The sequence below is a fragment of the Notechis scutatus genome, chromosome 1, assembly GCF_049901735.1.
Source record: "Notechis scutatus isolate UNSWTSFEM ecotype Mainland chromosome 1, rNotScu1.2, whole genome shotgun sequence".
Lineage (NCBI taxonomy): Eukaryota > Metazoa > Chordata > Lepidosauria > Squamata > Elapidae > Notechis > Notechis scutatus.
Window position 1 is genome coordinate 328,539,783 of NC_142009.1, and position 20,352 is coordinate 328,560,134.

The 20,352-nt window shown below is 46.2% G+C and overlaps 1 protein-coding gene across 1 annotated transcript in view; it reads left to right on the plus strand.

Moving 5' to 3' along the window:
• The first annotated feature begins 4,027 nt into the window (after positions 1-4,027).
• LOC113422320 (glutamate receptor ionotropic, NMDA 3B-like) overlaps positions 4,028-20,352 on the plus strand; it is a 48,885-nt gene continuing 32,560 nt past the window's right edge. The window contains 2 exon segments of the mRNA XM_087951406.1: positions 4,028-4,395; positions 4,397-4,523. Coding sequence (XP_087807532.1) covers positions 4,028-4,395; positions 4,397-4,523 — 495 coding nt within the window.

The following is a 20,352-nucleotide window of genomic DNA, read 5'->3' on the forward strand; positions in this document are numbered from 1 at the left end:
AGAACGTTCTGCTGCCTGCAATATCCTCTAGCATGACCGGTTTGGCGGTCAGTAATGGTGTGGGGTGGCATTTCTTTCGGGGGCCACACAACCCTCTATATGCTCGCCAGAGGTAGCCTGACTACCATTAGGTACCAAGATGAGATCCTCAGACCCCTTGTGAGACCATATGCTGGTGCAGTTGGCCCTGGGTTCCTCCTAATGCAAGACAATGCTAGACCTGGCTGAGTGTGTCAGCAGTTCCTGCAAGATGAAGGCATTGATGCTATGGACTGGCCCGCCTGTTCCCAGTTCCTGCAAGGCGAAGGCATTGATGCTATGGACTGGCCCGCCTGTTCCCCAGTTCCTGCAAGGCGAAGGCATTGATGCTATGGACTGGCCGCCTGTTCCCCAGTTCCTGCAAGACGAAGGCATTGATGCTATGGACTGGCCCGCCCATTCCCCAGACCTGAATCTAATTGAGCACATCTGGGACATCATGTCTCACTCCATCCACCAATGCCACGTTGCACCATAGACTGTCCAGGAGCTGGGGGATGCTTTAGTCCAGGTGTGGGAGGAGATCCCTCAGGAGACCATCCGCTACCTCATCAGGAGCATGCCCAGGCGTTGTAGGGAGGTCATACAGGCACGTGGAGGCCACACACACGACTGAGCCTCATTTTGACTTGTTTTAAGGACATTACATCAAAGTTGGATCAGCCTGTCGTGTTTTTTTCCACTTTAATTTTGAGTGTAGCTCCAAATCCAGACCTCCATGGGTTGCTAAATTTGATTTCCATTGATAATTTTTGTGTGATTTTGTTGTCAGCACATTCAATTATGTAATGAACAAAGTAAGAATATTTCATTCATTCAGATCTAGGATCTTATTTTTGTGTTCCCTTTATTTTTTTGAGCAGTGTATTATTTATAGGTTACAGGATTTGGTACTCATTATTAATTCCCAGCTTTGAACGCTCTGAATAATGTGAAGCACGCAAATAGTATTTAGTAAAACCAGCAGTCCATGTCTGTCATGCTCTCTTCAGGCTGGGAATCTGTACAGAAATATACAGGTAGTCCTTGACTTATGACCCCAAATGGCGCTGAAGTGACCCTGGAACACTGCAAACGTCACAAATACACACTGGTTGCCAAGTGCCTGAATTTTGATCATGTGTCAGTCATAAGTGCGAGGACCGGTCGTAAGTCACTGTTTTCGGTGCCTTTGGAAGTTTGAACGGCCGCTAAACAAGTGGCTGTAAGTTGAGGACTGCCTATGTAGGACATTCTTCTTATACAGGTAGTCCTGAACTTACGACCACAATTGAGCCCAGAATTTATGTTGTTAAGTAAGATTTTTTTTTAATTTTGCCCCATTTTAGGACTGTTCTCACCACAGCTATTAAGTGAATCACTGCAGCCACATGGTTGTTAAGTGAATCTGGCTTCCCCACTGACTTTGCTTGTCAGAAGGTCACAAAAGGGGAATCACGTGACCTTGGGATACAGCAACGTTCGTAAATGTCAGTCACCTGTCAAGCATGTAAATCTTGACAAGTGACCAATGTAAACCACCTGACCCTGGGGATGCTGCAATGGTCATAAGTGTGAAAAATGGTCATAAGTGACTTTTTTCGGTGCCGCTGTAACTTTGAACGGTCACTAAATGAACTGTTGTAAGTCGAGTACTACCTATAGTGTCATCCCTGATACTGATTGGCTCAACTGCTGTGACATTATGAAACAATCTCACCATCCGTGTGAGGAGGAAGAATATATAGTCTCATCTTCTGAAACGGAAAGAATAAATATCAATTTGGCTGGAATTAATACCTCATGTTGAACCTATAATTTGAAAAGCTGGGGGGAAAATTAATGCCTGGAATGAGTTTTCAAAGGTTTCATTTTACAGAGTAGTGAAAAAGACAAGATGCTTGGGAAAAAAAAATGGCTGCAGAAACTCCAGGAACTATTATTAATTAATATTATTAATTAATTAATTAATTATTATTAATTATTATTAATATTAAGAAAAGAAAAAAAACCCCAAACAAATAGATGGTGTTTCATTTCACTCCGCTTTGGGATTCTCCTAGCATTTTAATATTTTCTCCCGATGCCGAAAATCTCCTGTTGGTTCCTGAAGGGCTTTTTATGACAGCCAAGGGTACCCACGTTGAAAATACAATTACTGTACCACTTTAAGTGAATTGATTTCCAAATAAAATGGCTTGGTTGATGGGGGAGATAGAAATTTCAACACTGATAGCTTATTAAAAGAAGAACGTGGTGTGAAAGTAAGATTTTTGTGTGCAAGGGAGATGTATAGATTTCCTCGGCATGACTGTTCCAGTTATTTACAAGTCTCCATCCCACTCCTCACCCTTTGTGGTAAAACACCTGTACCTGGTGTTCAGAGGTAGACTGCATCTAAATAAGGAGGGTCTTTTTTTTGTCCTTACTATGACTAATACTCCCTCTAGACCCAGTATTGATTATAATCCACATTGGTGTAATTGGATCCTGCACTGAATGACAAACTATCGATCCATATAAGAATAATGCTTTGAAAATCGTTTTATTGGTTAACACCAAGTGATGTTCCCTTTTGGCTAAAGCAGTTCCTTTGGAAGTCAGATGTAAAGTAAACTCCTTTCTCAACTTAATTAAGTTTGGCTTGGATAAAACATGTATTTAGCTCATTATTTTGTTTCCAGCAATGCGGAGCCCGGAAAAAAATCAACCTTCTCTATTTGTCCTTGGCGTTTATTGCTTAGAGATAGACTGCCTCTGAACAAGGAAGTTCCCTTTTGTTGCTACAGGCTAAAACTCCTGATAAATCGGGACTTTTCGCCAAGCACATATCGAATCCCGTTTGAAACATCCCTCTTTCGCCCGCTTTCTTTCTACTCCGCCTATGTTTAAGAGGTGCTTTTCCTTGTCTTATTGCTCACATCAATGGACATCAGCGGCCCATCCTCTCCGTCCCTCCCTGGCCTCCTGAATCGCCCTTCCCTGCACTCTGCACGCCCTCAGAGACGCTCTTGCACCGGCTCCGTGCGCAGGAACCGATTTCTCCTCGAATCCCCCACCCACCCTTCCGTCTGCTCGGAGCTCCGTCTCCTATCCGGCAGAAGACCCACAAAGCCACTACTCTACCAGGAATTAATCAAGGACAGAAAGCAACCTGGAATTGAGGAGAAACTTACTGACCGTGAGAACAATTAACCAGTGGAACGACTTGCCTCCAGAAATTGTGGGTGCTTCATCGCTGGAAGTTTTTAAGAAAAGACTGGACAGCCACTTGTCTGAAATTCTACAGGGGGTTGGACTAGAAGACCTCCGAGGTCCCTTCCAGCTCTATTCCGATTGATTCATTGATTGATTGATTGATTGATTGATTGATTGATTGATTACCTCCTCCGCCACATGCCGATCGCCCTTCTCGCCGCAGCCTCGTCCATCTTCGTTCCCTGGCCGGCTTCCTCCTCCGCCCTCTGTGCATGCTCAGGCGCCACGTGCCGAAGCTGAACCCGTCGCCTTTCGCTTTTTCCTTCTCCCGCTGGCTTTTCGGACGCGTCCTTGTCCCCATCGCCCGTCTCTCATCGCTCGGGCCACCCCGTTTGAAAAGCCCCCCCGGTTCTCTGCCCCGCGAGGCAGCGATGCCACCCTCCCTGGCCCAGAGGCTGCCGGCCGGTTCTTTCGGCCGACCGGCCCGCCCTCTTTTGGCGGGTCCCCGCCGCGTCCAGCGCCCCCAGTGGCCCAACGGCGCCAAGGCAAGCCTATCTATCCCGCCTTCGCCCGGGAAAGCGAGCGCCAGGCAGAGCGCAGAAGAGCGCCCGGCCACTTGGATCGGCTGCAGCTCCGGCAGCAGCGCCCGGCTCTTTCCTCCGCCCCCGACGTCCCCATGGGCGGGCCCTGCCCGGCCCCTTCCCTCCCCTCCTAGGCGCCCCCAGCCCTCCTGCTCACCCAGGGGCCAGGAGGGGGGCGGAAGGGCCGGGCGCCCCAAACTTTGCCCGCCCACGCCGCGCAGGCTTCCTCTATGGAGTTGCGCCGGGCGCTCCTCTGCTGCTGGTGCCTGGCGCTCCCCTGCAGCCTTTTGCTGCTGCTCCCCGCGCCGGGCCGGGGCCACCCGCAGCCCTGCCACATCCTGGCGCGGATCGGGCACACGGTGAAGCTGGGCGCCTTGCTGCCCCGCGGAGGAGGCGCGCAGAGCCGGGTGCGCAACGCCCTGGCTCGAGCCAGCCGTGCCGCCGCCGCCTTCCTGCCGTACAACCTCAGCCTGGAGGTGTTGCCCGGGGCTCCCCTCTATCGGGACCCGGCCTCGCTGGCCCGCTGGCTGTGCCAGGCGCTGGTGGTGCGAGGGGTCGCCGCCGTCCTCGCCTTTCCCGCCTCGCGGCGGGAGCTGCTAGGTGGATTTCGCCGCCGCCTTTCTGGACATCCCCTTCATCAGCATCAGGCAGGAGCCGGAGGGTCAGGACCAGGAGGGCGATCCGGGCGACGATGTCGACGAGCCCCCGATGCCCTTCAGGACCTGGGTAAGCCTCCTTCGCCCCCTCCTTCTCTGGAGCCTCCACAGCCAGGGGCAGCCTATCTTCCAAAGAGATAGATTGCACTCGCATATGGAGGCTCCCAGCGTCCTTCAAACGTTTGAAGGATGCTTGGGAGCAAGGCAAGCCGTTGTCCCGTTTGAAGGATGCTGGGAGCCTCCATATGCCGGTGCAGTCTATCTTAGGGGGTGGTAGATCCCTGGGGAGAGAAGATTGGGCGGTTTCTGGTTGCTGTGGCCCTTTTGGTTGACTCCTGTGGTGCCCTGCTATTGTAAATGGAGGGTTGTGATGATTGCTATTGATTTCCACATCCGCCAAGCGTCCATTCTTCAGGTTGCTTGAATGCTAGAGGAGTGCCAGCAGGAGAATTCTGTTGCCTGAGCTGTTTATCTTTAAACCATTATTTACTACTCCCGTGAATTTCCATAGACACCAACTGCCGACTTTCATCTGTTGGATGCAGGAAATACCCGTGGTACATCATCGTCCTATATTCAGGACAAACAAAGGTATCAATTGTAACCCAGCTCATGCACTGTACTTCTAGTCCTCCAGCAGATAAGCTATTCTTAGATATGGAAGCTCTCGCAAGAATTTACCCATTAGCACCCTCAGTATCCAGAGTCAGAAAGACATGCTGGAGCAAAGGAACATGTTGCTTCCCAGATGTTTTGGACTTCAGTTCTCAGCATCTTTTGCCAGTACACATCTGGGGAGCATCAGGTTGGGAAGATTGCAATAGCCATTTCTTGCTATGAATTTCATTTGGCAAAGAATAAATTATTATGTGTCCTCGTGTGGCTTTCCCGTCTCCTACTAGGTGTGGTAATTAAATTGAGCCTGAGAGTATAGTGGCAATCTGCCTGTGCCATTCCTGGGGACAAAATAAAGATCTTTTGTCGCTTTCATTCTTTGCTTGTGGCATTCTTGGAGTCATCATTGCTACTCGGTGTAGGAAAGGGGAATGTTAGAATGTATTCATGAGGTGGGGCTTTTTCCTGTTTCAAAATCAAGACTTCTTCAATCTTCTTCAATCATTATGCACGGTGGAGCTTCCTTATTCAGAGGCAATCTATCCCTTAATGTTAGATGCTAGAAACTGGGAGGCCACCATGTTCAGAATGGTCTACCTATAAATAATGGGTCAAAGAAACTAGGTTAAGAAAGAAAATGGCAGGACACCAGCCCTATTAGCTCTGGAATTGGAATTGGAATTGTCAGAATCAGACAGAAATCAGTAAGACTGAAGATTTCTGATGGAAAAGCATCTCATGGTACTCAGAAACATAGGGAAGATTTGAATTTTGAGACCTGTAAGCTCAATATTACCTGTGTTCGCTCTGTGAGATATCTGATAGACAGAATGGGTTTCCCAGCCTTTCTTGGAAACACTGGGGTCTAAACCAGAAGAATTTTCCCAATGCTGATGTTCTTCTGATCTCAAAGCACAGGGTGCTTGTTATAGCCTTAACTCTTCCCTGGGTGATCCTACTCACTTAACATTTCAGGAGGGGACAAGAAGGTAGATTTTGTGTTAGCCCCAATACCTGTTCCAGCACTCCGGTATAAAATGAGGCTGTTTGAACCATAGGTTGCCTTCCTCTCTGTTCTTGAATCACACCCACCGCTGTTGCAATAGGAGAAATAACTTTTCAGCCTAATGGGGGTGTCCCCCCCACCCACCCCAAAAATAAAAGGTTCTTAAACCTTCTGTTTAGAAGCTCTGAATGTCTCTGTTATTTTCATATTTGTTGCATATTTTGCAGAATGAAGTAGTTTTCCAAAAAGTGGAAGTTTTGGTTCTCTGGCACTCTAAGTTGGGTTTCCAGTGGATCGTTTCTCCTCTGAGCAATTGCTATTCCATGCAGAGATCTCAGGATCCTTTTTTTTTTTTTTTTTGCTGTGCTTTCCTCTTTCTTCTACAGCTGCTGTCAGGTGTTCCAGAAAATTGGATCCTCAGTAGCTGCTGCCTGTAGTTAGATTTAATTTTTTTAAAAAAGCATATACATTTGTAAGACCTTTGTAAAGGAAAGCTTTTTTTTTCTTCTATGTCACATAATTATTCTATTTAATGGCTGAGAATATAAATAGCTTAGGATTTAACGGTGGGGACCTTGGTGTTCGATGAGCTTGGCTGTTTGTTTGTGGATGTTTCAGTATCCATCTAGGCAACATCATCAGTGAGAGTGAGTGTATGCATATCTAGTAGATTCCTTCTTGTTTATACACTGTAGTTTGCCCTGCAAGTGTTGGTGGCCCTGCGGGTTTTTTTCTGGTGGTTTCCTTGGTTGGGGTATTATTTTCTGTTCAAGTGTTTGTCTGGTGTCAATCCTTGTTTATATGGTGTTGGAGAGGATGTGTCAGTGGTCTTTTCGTTTCCTTCTGTTTTATTGCCTCTTAAATGGTATGATTTATCTCTATGTGTCTATTGATGGATGTTTAACTGAGATATTTTAGGGACAGAAATAGGTTCTTCTGCAAATGTGTAGATGCAGGTAGGTAGATGCAAGTGTGTGCCATTCTTACAGTTCTTTCCCACTTGTGAACCCTCTCCTGCCTCCAAATAGATCAGACCACTCCTCTTTTATCTTCACAACAACCTTGCAAGGTAGGTTAATCACTGGCTCAAGTCCAATCAACGACATTGATTCCAGAGCTGGGATTTTTTAGTCTGCTGTTTCTCTGCTCTACCTCTCAAGAGAATTGCCATTTAGGTCAGGAATGTCCAACCTTAGCAACTTTACGACTTTGGGACTTCCCCTGTTCGCTGGCTGGGGAATTCTGGGAGTTGAAGTCCACAGGTCTTAACGTTGCCAAGGTTAGGCACGCCTGATCATTCTGCAGTGGCAATACAATAATCTGTCCGTGTGGACCAGGGTTGGCTCAAACAATTCACCACTGGCTGAGGCTAGAAATAAAGCTTCTAAGGCAGGGGTCCCCAACCACCGGTCCCTGGACCGTTACTGGTCCGTGGATCATTTTTTACCGGGCCGCAAAGCTTGGGCCCCACCATCTTGTTTCGACGGCGCTTCCGGGTTTTCGGTTGCTTCCGGGTTTTCGGTTGGAAAACGTCATTTGGGTTGCTCGTGCCTTAGTTTTGTCAAAGGGGGGGGCTTCGAACGAAAAGCCGTCCCGATGGCGGTGGAGTCTCGCGTTACTCAGGTACCGGTCCGTGGAAGAATAAATAATCGTGAAACCGGTCCCTGGTTCAAAAAAGGTTGGGGGCCACTGTTCTAAGGGATCAAGATTCTATGGAGGGAGAGAAAAAATGAGGTTGGTAGTAGAGCCCTCTTTTGAACAATGCCCACTTTTACTGGCGCACGGCCACTTTGCTTTAGCCCTGCTGGTGTTTGTATAACGCTCCCCATCCTCTGCCGTTCTGCAGTAGCCTGCAGAGGATAGTTAAGAAATGGGTTGGGTTTGTCAAGCCAAGAAGGGCAGGGAGCTACTCAGGAACAGAGGGAAGGCAGGTACCCAAAGCTGGGCTTGTTGGCACCTACGCCTGGCAAAAATAAAGCCACTAGGGTATATTGGAACAATGAGATCAAGCATGCATAGTTTTACCCATTCCACTGTGTGCCATCTAGCTAAAACACTATTTGGGGAACAAACAGAGTTTCTGGAATCTCCAATGTCTCTTTTCTCCCCCTTCAGGAAATTATTTACAGAATAAACAGGCTTACAAGGTCATGTCAAGATGCCAAAGGGGGATTTCCCCCTCTCCCCATTCCCTTGTCCCCCCCCCCCCCTCATTTTCACATCCTATCGATCAGATTGAAAGCATCTTTTGCTCCTCGTCCCCCGGCAAGTAATTTTCCCTGGCAGGCCATTTGTATTTCATCTATAGGCTTGGCAAAAACCAATTTCCTGCCGGCACATCGGTAAAAAGAAAGAAAGAATGAGAGGGTGGGGGGGAAAAGGCACAGTCAGAACGAAAAGCTTGTGTGGAGTTTGCATTTAAAACCTGAGGGCATTTCACTTCATCCCAGCATGATGGCCTTTACAAGCTGGACATCTCCGAGGTTCAGAAGTTGCGGCTATAATAGTAGCCGGAAAGCCCTGGAGATTTTACTCATCCCTGTGAAACAATTGTTGTCTCCCCGAGAGCAGGAGAAAGCCTCTGGAAAGCGAACTGATCTGGCAAATGGTCAGTTGCTGAGAACTGGATAGTTTCAGCTTGGTTTAAATTGATGCTTTGGGCTCGGAGCACTTTACACCTTAATTCCAGTTGAGAGACTGGAATTGCAAAGCGGAGAATTGGTGAGAGAGGTATGAAATATAAATAGAGCATGAAAAGAGACCGGAACAGTGTAGAAAGCGGCTGGGTCAACTTTCCCAGTCCAGTGAGCTCTAGATAGGTTAGGACTGCAACTCCCAGTATTCCTTACCTGGCACAGACACTGGGGACTCTGGGAGTTTTAGTTCCACTACACCTAGGGTGCTGGGGTGGGAAAGGCTCAGGTTGGCTGGGATAGTTCTTATTTAATCCGCATCTTTGGAATTCTATAGATTGGCATTGTTGCGGTTCACCAGCAGCCTGTGCAGATGGCAGTGGAATCAGACAGTAGGGAAGAAAGGGGATCAGTCCGGGAATACTGGAGATGATTCGGATGAGGGTCCTGCATCCGATGCAGAAATGGGGCCAGGATCATCTGGGAGTGGGGTGCTGACTCCGGAGCCTTTGGAGTCTGGGCAGCAGCAACACAGAGGAACAACGGGAGCCTGTTCCCAGCGCTCAATTCTTCATCTTCCCTCTCTTGTTCTTTAAGAACACTTTACCAATGTTGTCGGTTGGATTTTCAGTGAGTTTCAGGCTGAAAATGTCCCTCTTTGTCAACACAAAACCAGCCCCACTTTGGTTCAAACAGCCATTGGCAAAAAAATGCTGTTGTGGTTCCATCCTTATTGCATCGATATTCCATTCTTTCGCTTGAGACTTAAAGCAACAGTGGAAAATATCTGTAGCTCGGATGTAGGATGAGGGTGAAGGTTCATTGTCTGAGCTTGTGGGTTGGTTTCCAGAACATTTTGTTACCAGGCTAGGTAAACTCAGTGGAGTTTAGGGAATGTGGTGAACAGTTTTGTTCACCACATTATAAGGAAGATGTTGAGACTCTGGAAAAAGTACAGAGAAGAGCAACCAGGATGATGAGGGGACTGGAGACTAAAACATATGAAGAACAGTTACAGGAACTGGGCATGGCTAGTCTAGTGAAGAGAAGGACCAGGGGAGACATGATAGCAGTCTTCCAATATTTGAAGGGCTGCCACAGAGAGGAAGGGATGAAGCTATTTCCCAAGGCCAGACAAGTAATAATGGATGGAAACTGAACAAGGAGAGATTCAACCTGGAAATAAGGAGAAATTTTCTCACAGTGAGAACAATCAACCAATGGAAAAGAAGTTGCCCTCGGAAGTTGTGGGAGCGTCATCACTTGAGACTTTCAAGAAGAGATTGGTCTCCCATCTGTCAGAAATGGTGTAGGGTCTCCCTCTTGGGCGGGGGGTTGGACTAGATAGCCTATAAGTTCTCTTCCAACTCTGTTATCTGTTATGTCAGTGTTCTTCTGTTTATAAGGGCAGGGGTCCCCAAACTTGGCAACTTTAAGACTTTAACTTTAAGACTTGTGGATTTCAACTCCCAGAATTCTCCAGCCAGCTGGCTGGAGAATTCTGGGAGTTGAAGTCTACAAGTCTTAAAGTTGCCAAGTTTGGAGACCTCTGCTAAGGGCTTCAGGTGTGGGTATGTCAAGTGAGGGCCTTGTGATGGGTCAGGTGTGAGTCATCAGTGAGAACTTGTGATGAGTCTTGTGATGGGGAGGTTATATCAGATGAGGGTCAGTCAAACACCATGATCCCAAATAGCAATAGCACTTAGACTTATATACTGCTTTGCAGCCTTCACTAACGGGTTTTACAGAGTCAGCATATTGCCCCCAACGATCTGGGTCCTCATTTTTCATTGACCAAATCCTTAACCTCCACCCACGTTGACACCAAGCGCCACCAGTTTGATTGGAGCAACACAAAAATTACCTAAGGCCACGCTACCACTCGGCACGCTCGTGAGTTCATCGAAGCCTGGCACTTCCCACAAGCAATTTCCACCAACCAGCCTACGAACCCCTTAGAATCGAAAACAACCAGGCAGCCAACCAGAGACAATGCCAACTCTCAACCAATCCACACAAGCCCACCCACCCACCCTCACTTAAAACAATGTCCCAAAGTGAGACATCCCTTATTTTATTCCCATAACCAGGGGTCTCCAACCACCGGTCCCCGAACCGGTACCGGTCCGTGGATCATTTTTTACCGGGCCGCAAAGCTTGGGCGCCGCCATCTTGTTTCGATGGCGCTTCCGGGTTTTCGGTTGCTTCCGGGTTTTCGGTTGGAAAGCGGCGTTTGGGTGCTCACGCCTTAGTTTCATCGAAGTGGGGGGGGCGGCTTCGAACGAAGAGCCGTCCTGATGGCGGTGGAGTCTCGCGTTACTCAGGTACCGGTCTGTGGAAGAATAAATAATCGTGAAACCGGTCCCTGGTTCAAAAAAGGTTGGGGGCCACTGCTCATAACAACAAATGTGATGAGCAGTAGTGGGATTCAAAGATTTTTACCACCGGTTCGGTGGCCGTGACTTGGTGGGTATGCTTTGTGCGGGGGCACACATTTGTGTGCGTGCGCACACCAAACGCGCACTTTGCGCAGGTGTAGAGGCGTTGTAACTCACCTCCTGCAAGCCTGCACTCTCCCTGTCACTTCAGCAGCTGCCGCGCAGCCCTATTCTGTGCCGCGCAAAGCAGCTGCACTTCAAAAGCAAGGAATAAAGTCTGGGAGCCAAGGCAGGCGGGTGGGCCTAACCAGGGTGGGATTCAATTTTTTTAACAAAAAATGTGGCCGTGGCTTAGTTGGTGGGTGTGTCTTGGTGGTCATGTGACTGGTGGACGTGGCTTGGTGATCATGTGACTGGCTGAACGTGGCCAACTCAACATCACTCACATCGAGGCACGCATCTCCTCGCCTGACCTCTCGTGACTGTGGGGATGCTGCAACAGTCGTAAGTGTGAAAAAGGGTCGTAAGTCACTTTTTTCAGTGCCATTGTAACTGTGAATGGTCACTCCACACAAGCAAAGTACCAGGAAAGGAGGGGAAAAAATTCCAGAGATGTTCCTGAGACAAGAAGTCTAGTCCTGCCAAGAATGTAATAAGGACTAACGGAGAGGCAGTTTCTGTAAGCAACACCAGAATGTTTCCTTCCTGCCTTCCTTACAGGATTAGGCCAGTAATTTCTTCTAACAACCGGTTCTCTGAACTGCTTAGAATGTTAACAACCGGATCTAGCGAATAGGTGCGAACTGGTAGAATCCCACCCCTGGGCCTAACAACAAAGTGGTAGAGTGAACTGTTTCAGTCTCTGCTGCTCATTGGCTCTACTGGCTCCGCAGAACCAGGCCAAACCGGAAGAATACCACCACTGGTTATGAGGTACATAGGACTTCACAGCTGAGGGGGGACTTGAAAGTTGGTTCTCCACTTAACCATTATAACGCATTGGCTTTTAAAACATTGGGGTGAAGGGAGGGGAATGGAATGATGGGAATGAACATTTTGAGTTGGTCAAGGTCTGTGCTTTTTTTTTTTTTTTTTCCTGAAAGAAAATGCATTATTTTCTAAACTTAGCAGAAAGGTAACTGGATGAGTGACCCCTGAGTTCAGTAGGTTATTTTCTTATACAAGATTTCAGCTTCCATTAGTTATCTGTTCCCTCTTTTCCACTGCATCTTTGCAAAACTCCCAACAGCATCATACATGGTGAAATTGCAATTGCACAGAGATACATTTCTAAGTGGGAAAAGACTGACTGCAGTCCTCAGCCAAAAGACGGGTCTCGTCTTTTGATCTGCTTTCAGAAAGACTTATAATAATTTCATGATTTTCAGGCGAGGATCTGGGCACCCTAGAGATTTCCTGGGTTCTTTTACGGGGTGTTTCAATTAAACATTGCTGTCTTGTGTGCTTATAGGCAGAAGGGATACAGGTAGTCCTTGACTTACAACAGTTTATTTAGTGACTGTTCGAAGTTACAACGGCATCGAAAAAGTGACTTGGGACTGTTTTTCGTGCTTACAACCCTTGCAGCATTCCTATAGTCATGTGATCAAAATTCAGAGGCCTGCCGGTCAACTCATACAATATTTCTATGGTCTTTTTAGAGTTGCCAACAGAAAGGGAGGGGGGAGCAGCGCAGCAGCTTGCAAACCGAAACTGCATTCCATAAATGTTTTCAAAGATAGTAACTAGGTGACTGAAGTTTCTGCCATGCAAAATTCTAACTGGAGAGGATGATTGATGATTCTTGGCTATGGATGTGTCCCATTGGAGAATATGAATTATGATACACCCAGGGGGTGGAGGGAAAACCAGGGTCAAGGGTGACAATGAATCATGTGTCTCGGAGTCAGCTACACCCAGGCAGTGCAGGACATTTTAACTCTCAATAAATCCTTTTGAAGTTTTGGAAGTTTGGCTCAAGACTCATGATTTAAATGGGGGTAACTGCCGGAATCCTGACACTGGCAACTGATTCATATTTATGACGGTCGCAGTGTCCTGGGGTCATATCATCACTTTTTCTGACAAGCAAAGTCAGTGAAGAACCAGATTCACTGAACTTAACAACTGTGACAAGAAAGGTTGTAAAATGCGGGAAAACCTCGCTTAACAACTGTTTTGCTTAGCAACAGAAATGTTTGGCTCATTTGTGGTTGTAAGTCGAGGACTACATTTGTGGTTGTAAGTCGAGGAAACAGGCTAGGAATGGAGCTGGTCATTAATCACCTCCCGAGATTCTGCATCAGATTAAGAGGGCAGAAAAATGAGACAGGAGGTTTTACTAAATTTCTCCAGGAGGAGAAATTCTCTAACAGCTTCTTAAGGGTGAAGAAGTTCTGTCACTGCTTTTTGGAGAAATCCCACTGGAAAAGTTTCCTTGGGGTTGAATGGAAGGAGGAGAAATCAGGAACCTGCTACTCTGCAGGTGAAAGAATATACAATATAAGACAGATCATATGCTTACTCATTCACTCACGCATATGCACCTAACCACAAATCCCCGGACTGCCTTATCACACAAGGAATGAAAGAATGCCTTATTCCATGCGTGAAATCTCTGAAAGCAAATGGGATGGCAAATGCTCTTTCATCTGACTTAATAAGAACTGAAAGGAGAAGCGTGCGGAATTGCTTGACTTTATCTATCTGTGTACTACTAAAATTCTCATGATGACTTTTCACTGGGTGAGATAGTGAACCATAGGGCAACGGTTTTTGAACCAAGGTACCTAAAATGGACTTAGAGAATGCATCCAAAATTTGGAATGTATAATTCCTGAGGGAATGAAATTTGGGAAAGTTGTGGCTGTTTCGGTGCAACTGGCTGCTGCTGCGGTCACGTGATCTTCATTTTCAACATTCTGTGACAGTTTCCCAGCCAGTCTAGCAATCCTTCACTCCCTTATATCATATATCAGCAGCCAGTTTCCTGCCTCCTGGAAAGGCAGAGGGAATACCATGTAGCTCATGAAAATATATGCCTTTAATAAAATGTGTTAAGTCTAAAAACATGCTTCACCAAAATGCTACTACAACCATTCTCCTTCTGACTACTGCTACAAATATTCTACTACAGTTGGGCTACTTTCGTAAGCAGGATTCTTTTTGGAACTACTAGACAATCTGGGTCCCACTGGGTAATCATTTCAGAGATATTTTCCTATTTAAACAGAGAAACAGAATGATGAAGGACGGGCAAAAAAAGACATGAAGGCTGGAGTGACTTCCGACTTCCTGCTGCTTCTCCATAAAATGTCCTTGTGGGAATCTGGTAGGGAGCATCAGACATCCTTCCTTCCTTCCTTCTGTCCCTTCCTTCCATCCATCCTTTTTCCTTCCCTCCCTTTCTTCTTTCATCCCTCTACTTTCTTCCTTCTTCATTCTTCCCTCTCCCCTTCCTTCCTTCCTTCCTTCCTTCCTTCCTTCCTTCCTTCCTTCCTTCCTTCCTTCCTTCCTTCCTTCCTTCCTTCTGTCCCTTCCTTGCTTCTTTCTTCTCTCCCTTCCCTCTCCTTCCTTCCTTCCTTCCATCCATCCTTTTTCCTTCCCTCCCTTTCTTCTTTCATCCCTCTACTTTCTTCCTTCATTCTTCCCTCTCCCTTCCTTCCTTCCTTCCTTCCTTCCTTTAGTCCCTTCCTTGCTTCTTTCTTCTCTCCCTTCCCTCTCCTTCCTTCCCTCCCTCCTTCCTTCCTTCCTTCCATCCATCCATCCTTTTTCCTTCCCTCCTTTCTTCTTTCATCCCTCTACTTTCTTCCTTCTTCATTCTTCCCTCTCCTTCCTTCCTTCCTTCCTTCCTTCCTTCCTTCCTTCCTTGAGCTTGGTCCAATTACACTGCTGAATTTCCCCAAACTGTTGCATATCATTCCCCCCCATACATTCCACGATCACCTACTCAAAGCCAGGCGACCAGGAGGCACCAATGTCAGTTTAGATATTCATTCAGAATCACATCAGTCAGCCTCCTCTCTGGGAGCGCCCTGGGCCTTTGACACAAGCCTTTAATCAGCTAATTATTTCAGCTGTGAATACCAGCTATTCTCTTTGGCCCACTCATGGGTTTCAGCGAAATGCTTCCAAGCGTACCATCTGCTTTCTGTCTTATCCTTGTTTGCAAAGTGCTTTGTGGGCATAACTGCTTCATGTGGCTTTGAGTTGTGGCAAACAGCTTAGTCATCCCCATTTTGCAAACAAGAAAGCCAAGGAGCAGAGAGAGGAAACAAAGGAGTTTGGGGTACAATTAGATGGTACAAAACATTCTCTCTTTTTTCGTATCCAGGTGATGGAGGAGCCTTCTGGCCATAGAAGGAAAGGAAAGCAAGGGCTAACTGTGTTTTTGACTTTGATGATCACTCTGCTCGTTGAGATGTCTTTAAAAAAAACAAAAACCAACAGCATGCAAATCCCTAAAGAATGGGTCTAGCATTGCGTCTGATTTCAAACTCAAATTGCAAGTATTTAAAAAAAAAGAGAGAGAGTACAGGAAAAATGCCAAATCGTGACAAACGGAAAAAGAAGAATTGTCATGCTGTGCAGAACTACAAGAGATCTTGCATGAATAAAAAATAAGGGAGCACCTTTTGCGTTGAAAACACAAGCCTGATAAAGACTGAGCACGTGCAATTGTTTACGGGGGGGAAAATGACAAGTAGAGTCGGATTGTAGAGGAATATGTGACTGGTGTAGGAATCCAAAACAGAATCTCCCAATCCAATGGCTGCCTACCACCGTGTTCAATTTCTATTAGTGTTTGCTTTTTTTTTTTTTAAAGTGTTCTTGGGGGGAAAAGGGTTCTTCCTTACAGATTATTGCTGGAGACAAAAGATTGGGCCAGGTGGATCAAATCCAGCCAAGCAATTCATTTGTTTATGGCTGGGTCATAAATCTCTGTCAATTTGTCCTCTCCTTGCCTGACACCCTGTAGGCGGATAGAAACTCCAAGTTATTTTGGCTAATAATTATTTTGGGGTGTTTTTGGGGGGAAAGGCTGGCTGGGTAGCTTGCGCTTCTTCTGCCTCACATCAAAAGCAGAATAACAGAATTGGAAGGGACCTTAACAGATAACCAGAGTTGGAAGGGACCTTGTAGGTCATCTAGTCCAACCCCCCGCCCAAGCAGGAGACCCTACAACATTTCTGACAGATGAAAGTCCAATCTCTTCTTGAAAGCCTCAAGTGATGGCACTCCCACAACTTCCGAGGGCAACTTCTGTTCCATGGGTTGATTGTTCTCACTGTCAGAAAGTTTCTCCTTATTTCTAGGTTGAATCTCTCCTTGTTCAGTTTCCATCCATTATTCCTTGTCTGGCCTTTGGGTGTCTTGGAAAATAGCTTGACCCCCCCTCCTCTCTGTGGCAGCCCCTCAAATATTGGAAGACTGCTCTCATGTCTCCCCTGGTCCTTCTCTTCACTAGACTAGCCAGGCCCACACTAGCCATGGAGATCTTCTAGTCCATCCACTCACCCACCCTGGTCAAGCAGGAAACCCTGTACTATTTCAGACAAATAGCTGTCCGATCTCTCTAAAAAAGCTATAAATGAATAAATATTGAACATGGAGAGATAGTTTTCATTAGCTTGTATTTCTACATCCCATTCTTGGTCAAGCTGATAACGACAGGATGGCAGCCAACCAACAGGTGGTTTCCAGCAGGTTCTTCTTTTTCATATTTGGAAGAGAAATATGGGGTCTTTCAGGTAGTCCTCGACTTACAACCACAACCAAGCCCAATGCTAACCGAGGCAGTTGTTAAGTAAGTTTTGCCTCATTTTACGACCTTTCTTGCCACCATTTTCTTTTATTGCGACCACTTCTGGAAAACCTCACCCAGTTGTGATATTGTGATTTATCAACAACTAGCTCGATACCCGTGCTTCGCTACAAAACAATGTGGTTGGGCTTAGTTTTTGGGGAGGAATATAAGGGGAAAAATTGTGCCTCTGCCCAACAGCATCCATCAGTATTCGTCTGGCTGGCATCCTGTTAGTGTGTGAGAGAGTTGAGGGCTGCTTGGAAACTGAAGCAGTATTTACTGTGTGAGCAAGAAGGAGATAGCAAAGAGACTGGGTGTGGTATAGCTCAGCTGTTCTGTACTAAAGCTGCTTGGTGCTGTGAAACTAAAACTGAAACTCCTCTGCTTCTGTTTTGCATTTGGAACAGATTTCTTTTCAGGTGGGGAGGGGGAGTAGAACTCCTTAGCATCAGAGCGTGTTAATAATAATATAGGAAATACTAATGCTCTGATGGTCATTTCGAAACATCCTTTCTTAGTGAGCACCTAGAAGCCAAGAGGAAGATACGTTCCAAATGTCAAGTTTGTAGGCTTTACAGTTCTGGAGATTTTGTGATGATGTGCGAGTGGTATTTCGCTTTTATATATATAGATTCAATTCAATGGTTGGAAAAGCAAGGCAAGAAAAACCAAGTGGCCTTCCTTCTCCCGGAAGCTGAGTCTTAGCTTAGTTTCTGAGTTAGGATCATTTCAGCCTGATGGTTTGGGCCTCAAGTGAAACTCTGGATTGATTTGTTCAATCATCCATCGGTTTGTTTTCTTGTCTGTGCACATTATTCTCAGGAGTTTTCTCCAACGTCAAAGTTCAAAAGCATCAATACTGTCCCTGTCAGGCTTCTTCAAAGTCCAGCTTTTCCTTTCCTAGAACATCACGGGGAATATCATGGCGTGCATGATTGTGATCATTGTTAGGCACGGACACATCACAATATCTGGTTCCCGTTTTACAGGATCTTCATGGCTGCTCTATCAATTTCATGTCTGCTTACATACCGGTATTTCTTGATTGCTTCTTCCTTTATCAGAGTTGGAAGGGACCTTGGAGGTCTTGTAGTCTGACCCCCTGCTCAAGCACAAGACCCTATACCACTTCAGACAAATGGTTGTCCAGTCTCTTCTTAAAAACCTCCAGTATTGGAGCCCCCCCTTGCCTTTCTGAAGGCAAGTCATTCCATTGATTAATTGTTTTGTCAGGAAAAAGTCTTTTTAATTCTAGGTTGGTTCTCTCTTTGATTAATTTCCATCCGTTGCTTCCTGTCCTGCCTTCAGGGGCTTTGGAGAACAGCTTGTGTGCTTTTCAGACAGTATATAGTTAATTGGGAATTGGGAGCAATTGGGACCTGTTCCCCCTCATGGGAAATGTAGTTCATGTCACGTGGTCACCTCTGTAATCCTGATTGATCACTGAATTGACCTCTAGTTGGGTTGGGGGAAGCCTTTGTTCTATTGCTTGCTTGGATCCAGTATCGTGCTGGTTATCTTTCCCTTTGCTGCATCGTTATGGGATGAAGATAACCATATTTTCACACTATGACATCAACTATGCAAAGATTGGTCATTAGATTAATCTCAACATAACTTTGAGGATGCCTGGTGTGATCCAATAAAGAAACTGTATGGGAGCCTTCGTAGAGTTTTAACTGCTTATTTTAGGCATCTTTTGGAAGATAAATATTGCCTAAGACACGACAGCTTACTCCCTCTTCTTTGTGGCAACCCCTGAGACATTGGAACACTGCTATCATGTCACCCCTAGTCCCTTTTTTTTCATTAAATCCCTAGTCCAGTGATCCCCAACCTTATGAAAAGGCTTCGGTGACCTCACCGGAGCACTTTTCATCAAAAAGATGAGCGTGCCCTCGTATCGGGTGAAATGGCTTTCTACCGAAACACGACGCAGCGCCCCATCTTTTGATGAAAAGTGCTTCCGGTGAGCTTTCTACCCAGAAAGCTCACCAGAAGCACTTTTCATCAAAGATCGCTTGTTCCACGGACGGTCCCGTCACGGGTTGGGGACCCCGCCCTATCCTTTTTCATTAAAATTCTTCAATATCTCCCAAATTAATTCTTAAGTTGTGTTGCTGAGAACAGGTTACAAAACCTATCCAGTACAAAGTAGAATTCAATGTGTTTAGTCTAGGCCAGGCCGATGAAAGATTGATGTGTGATCCTAATTTTCTAAATACAATATGATCACAATCTTCTGGACTCATAGCCTTGCGAAACTACCCACCCTTCTTTTCAAATTAGCTTTTGTTCAGCATCTTGGCAGCTACTTTTCCCCCAAATAGTGAGAAGAACTAGAATGAAAGCTCAACCACCTGGTGTTAAGACACTGGCCTACAAATCAGAAGGCTGTGAGTTCTAGTCCTGCCTTAGGCATGAAAGCTGGTTGGGTGACTTTGGGCCAATCGTCAGGAGACTGAGAGTTCTAGTCCCGCCTCAGGCATGAAAGCTAGTTGGGTGACTTTGGGTCAATGATCAGGAGACTGAGAGTTCTTGTTAGGAATGTAAGTCACCTAACAGTTAGTTGGGTTGGAAAATATATAAACCAGGATAGACATTTTAATACTGTCTCTTTAAGGGAATGCTAAAATTGTAATTGGGTGTGGTTCTTCAAACGGCCATAAGATGGAGCCAGAAACCTGGCTTGTTCTGTTCTGTACTTTTCTGGAGACTGTTGCCTTCCTGTATTGACTGTTCTTCTTGGATTTGATGTAAGTCTGTTACTGAACTGTTTTTGATACTGGACTTTGTTATTGGATTATCCCTGGACTGAAAACTGACTGCTTTAACTGTGAATGACTTGGACTGCTTGTTTGGACTTTGCTTAAACATTTATTGGAAGTAAAAACCTACATTTTACTATTCAGTGTATCTGTGTGCTAGTTGTGTGTTATTCTTCACCACTCTCACTACGTCTCCCTGTGTGCGCTCATTCTCCTAACGGGGAATTACCTCAACAGTTATAGTCCCTCCTCAGGCATGAAAGCTGGTTGGGTGACTTTGGGCCAATCATCAGGAGACTGAGAGTTCTAGTCCCGCCTCAGGCATGAAAGCTGGTTGGGTGACTTTGGGCCAATCATCAGGAGACTGAGAGTTCTAGTCCCTCCTCAGGCATGAAAGCTGGTTGGGTGACTTTGGGCCAATCATCAGGAGACTGAGAGTTCTAGTCCCGCCTCAGGTATGAAAGCTGGTTGGGTGACTTTGGGCCAATCATCAGGAGACTGAGAGTTCTAGTCCCGCCTCAGGCATGAAAGCTGGTTGGGTGACTTTGGGCCAATCATCAGGAGACTGAGAGTTCTAGTCCCGCCTCAGGCATGAAAGCTGGTTGGGTGACTTTGGGCCAATCATCAGGAGACTGAGAGTTCTAGTCCCGCCTCAGGCATGAAAGCTGGCTGGGTGACTTTGGGCCAATCATC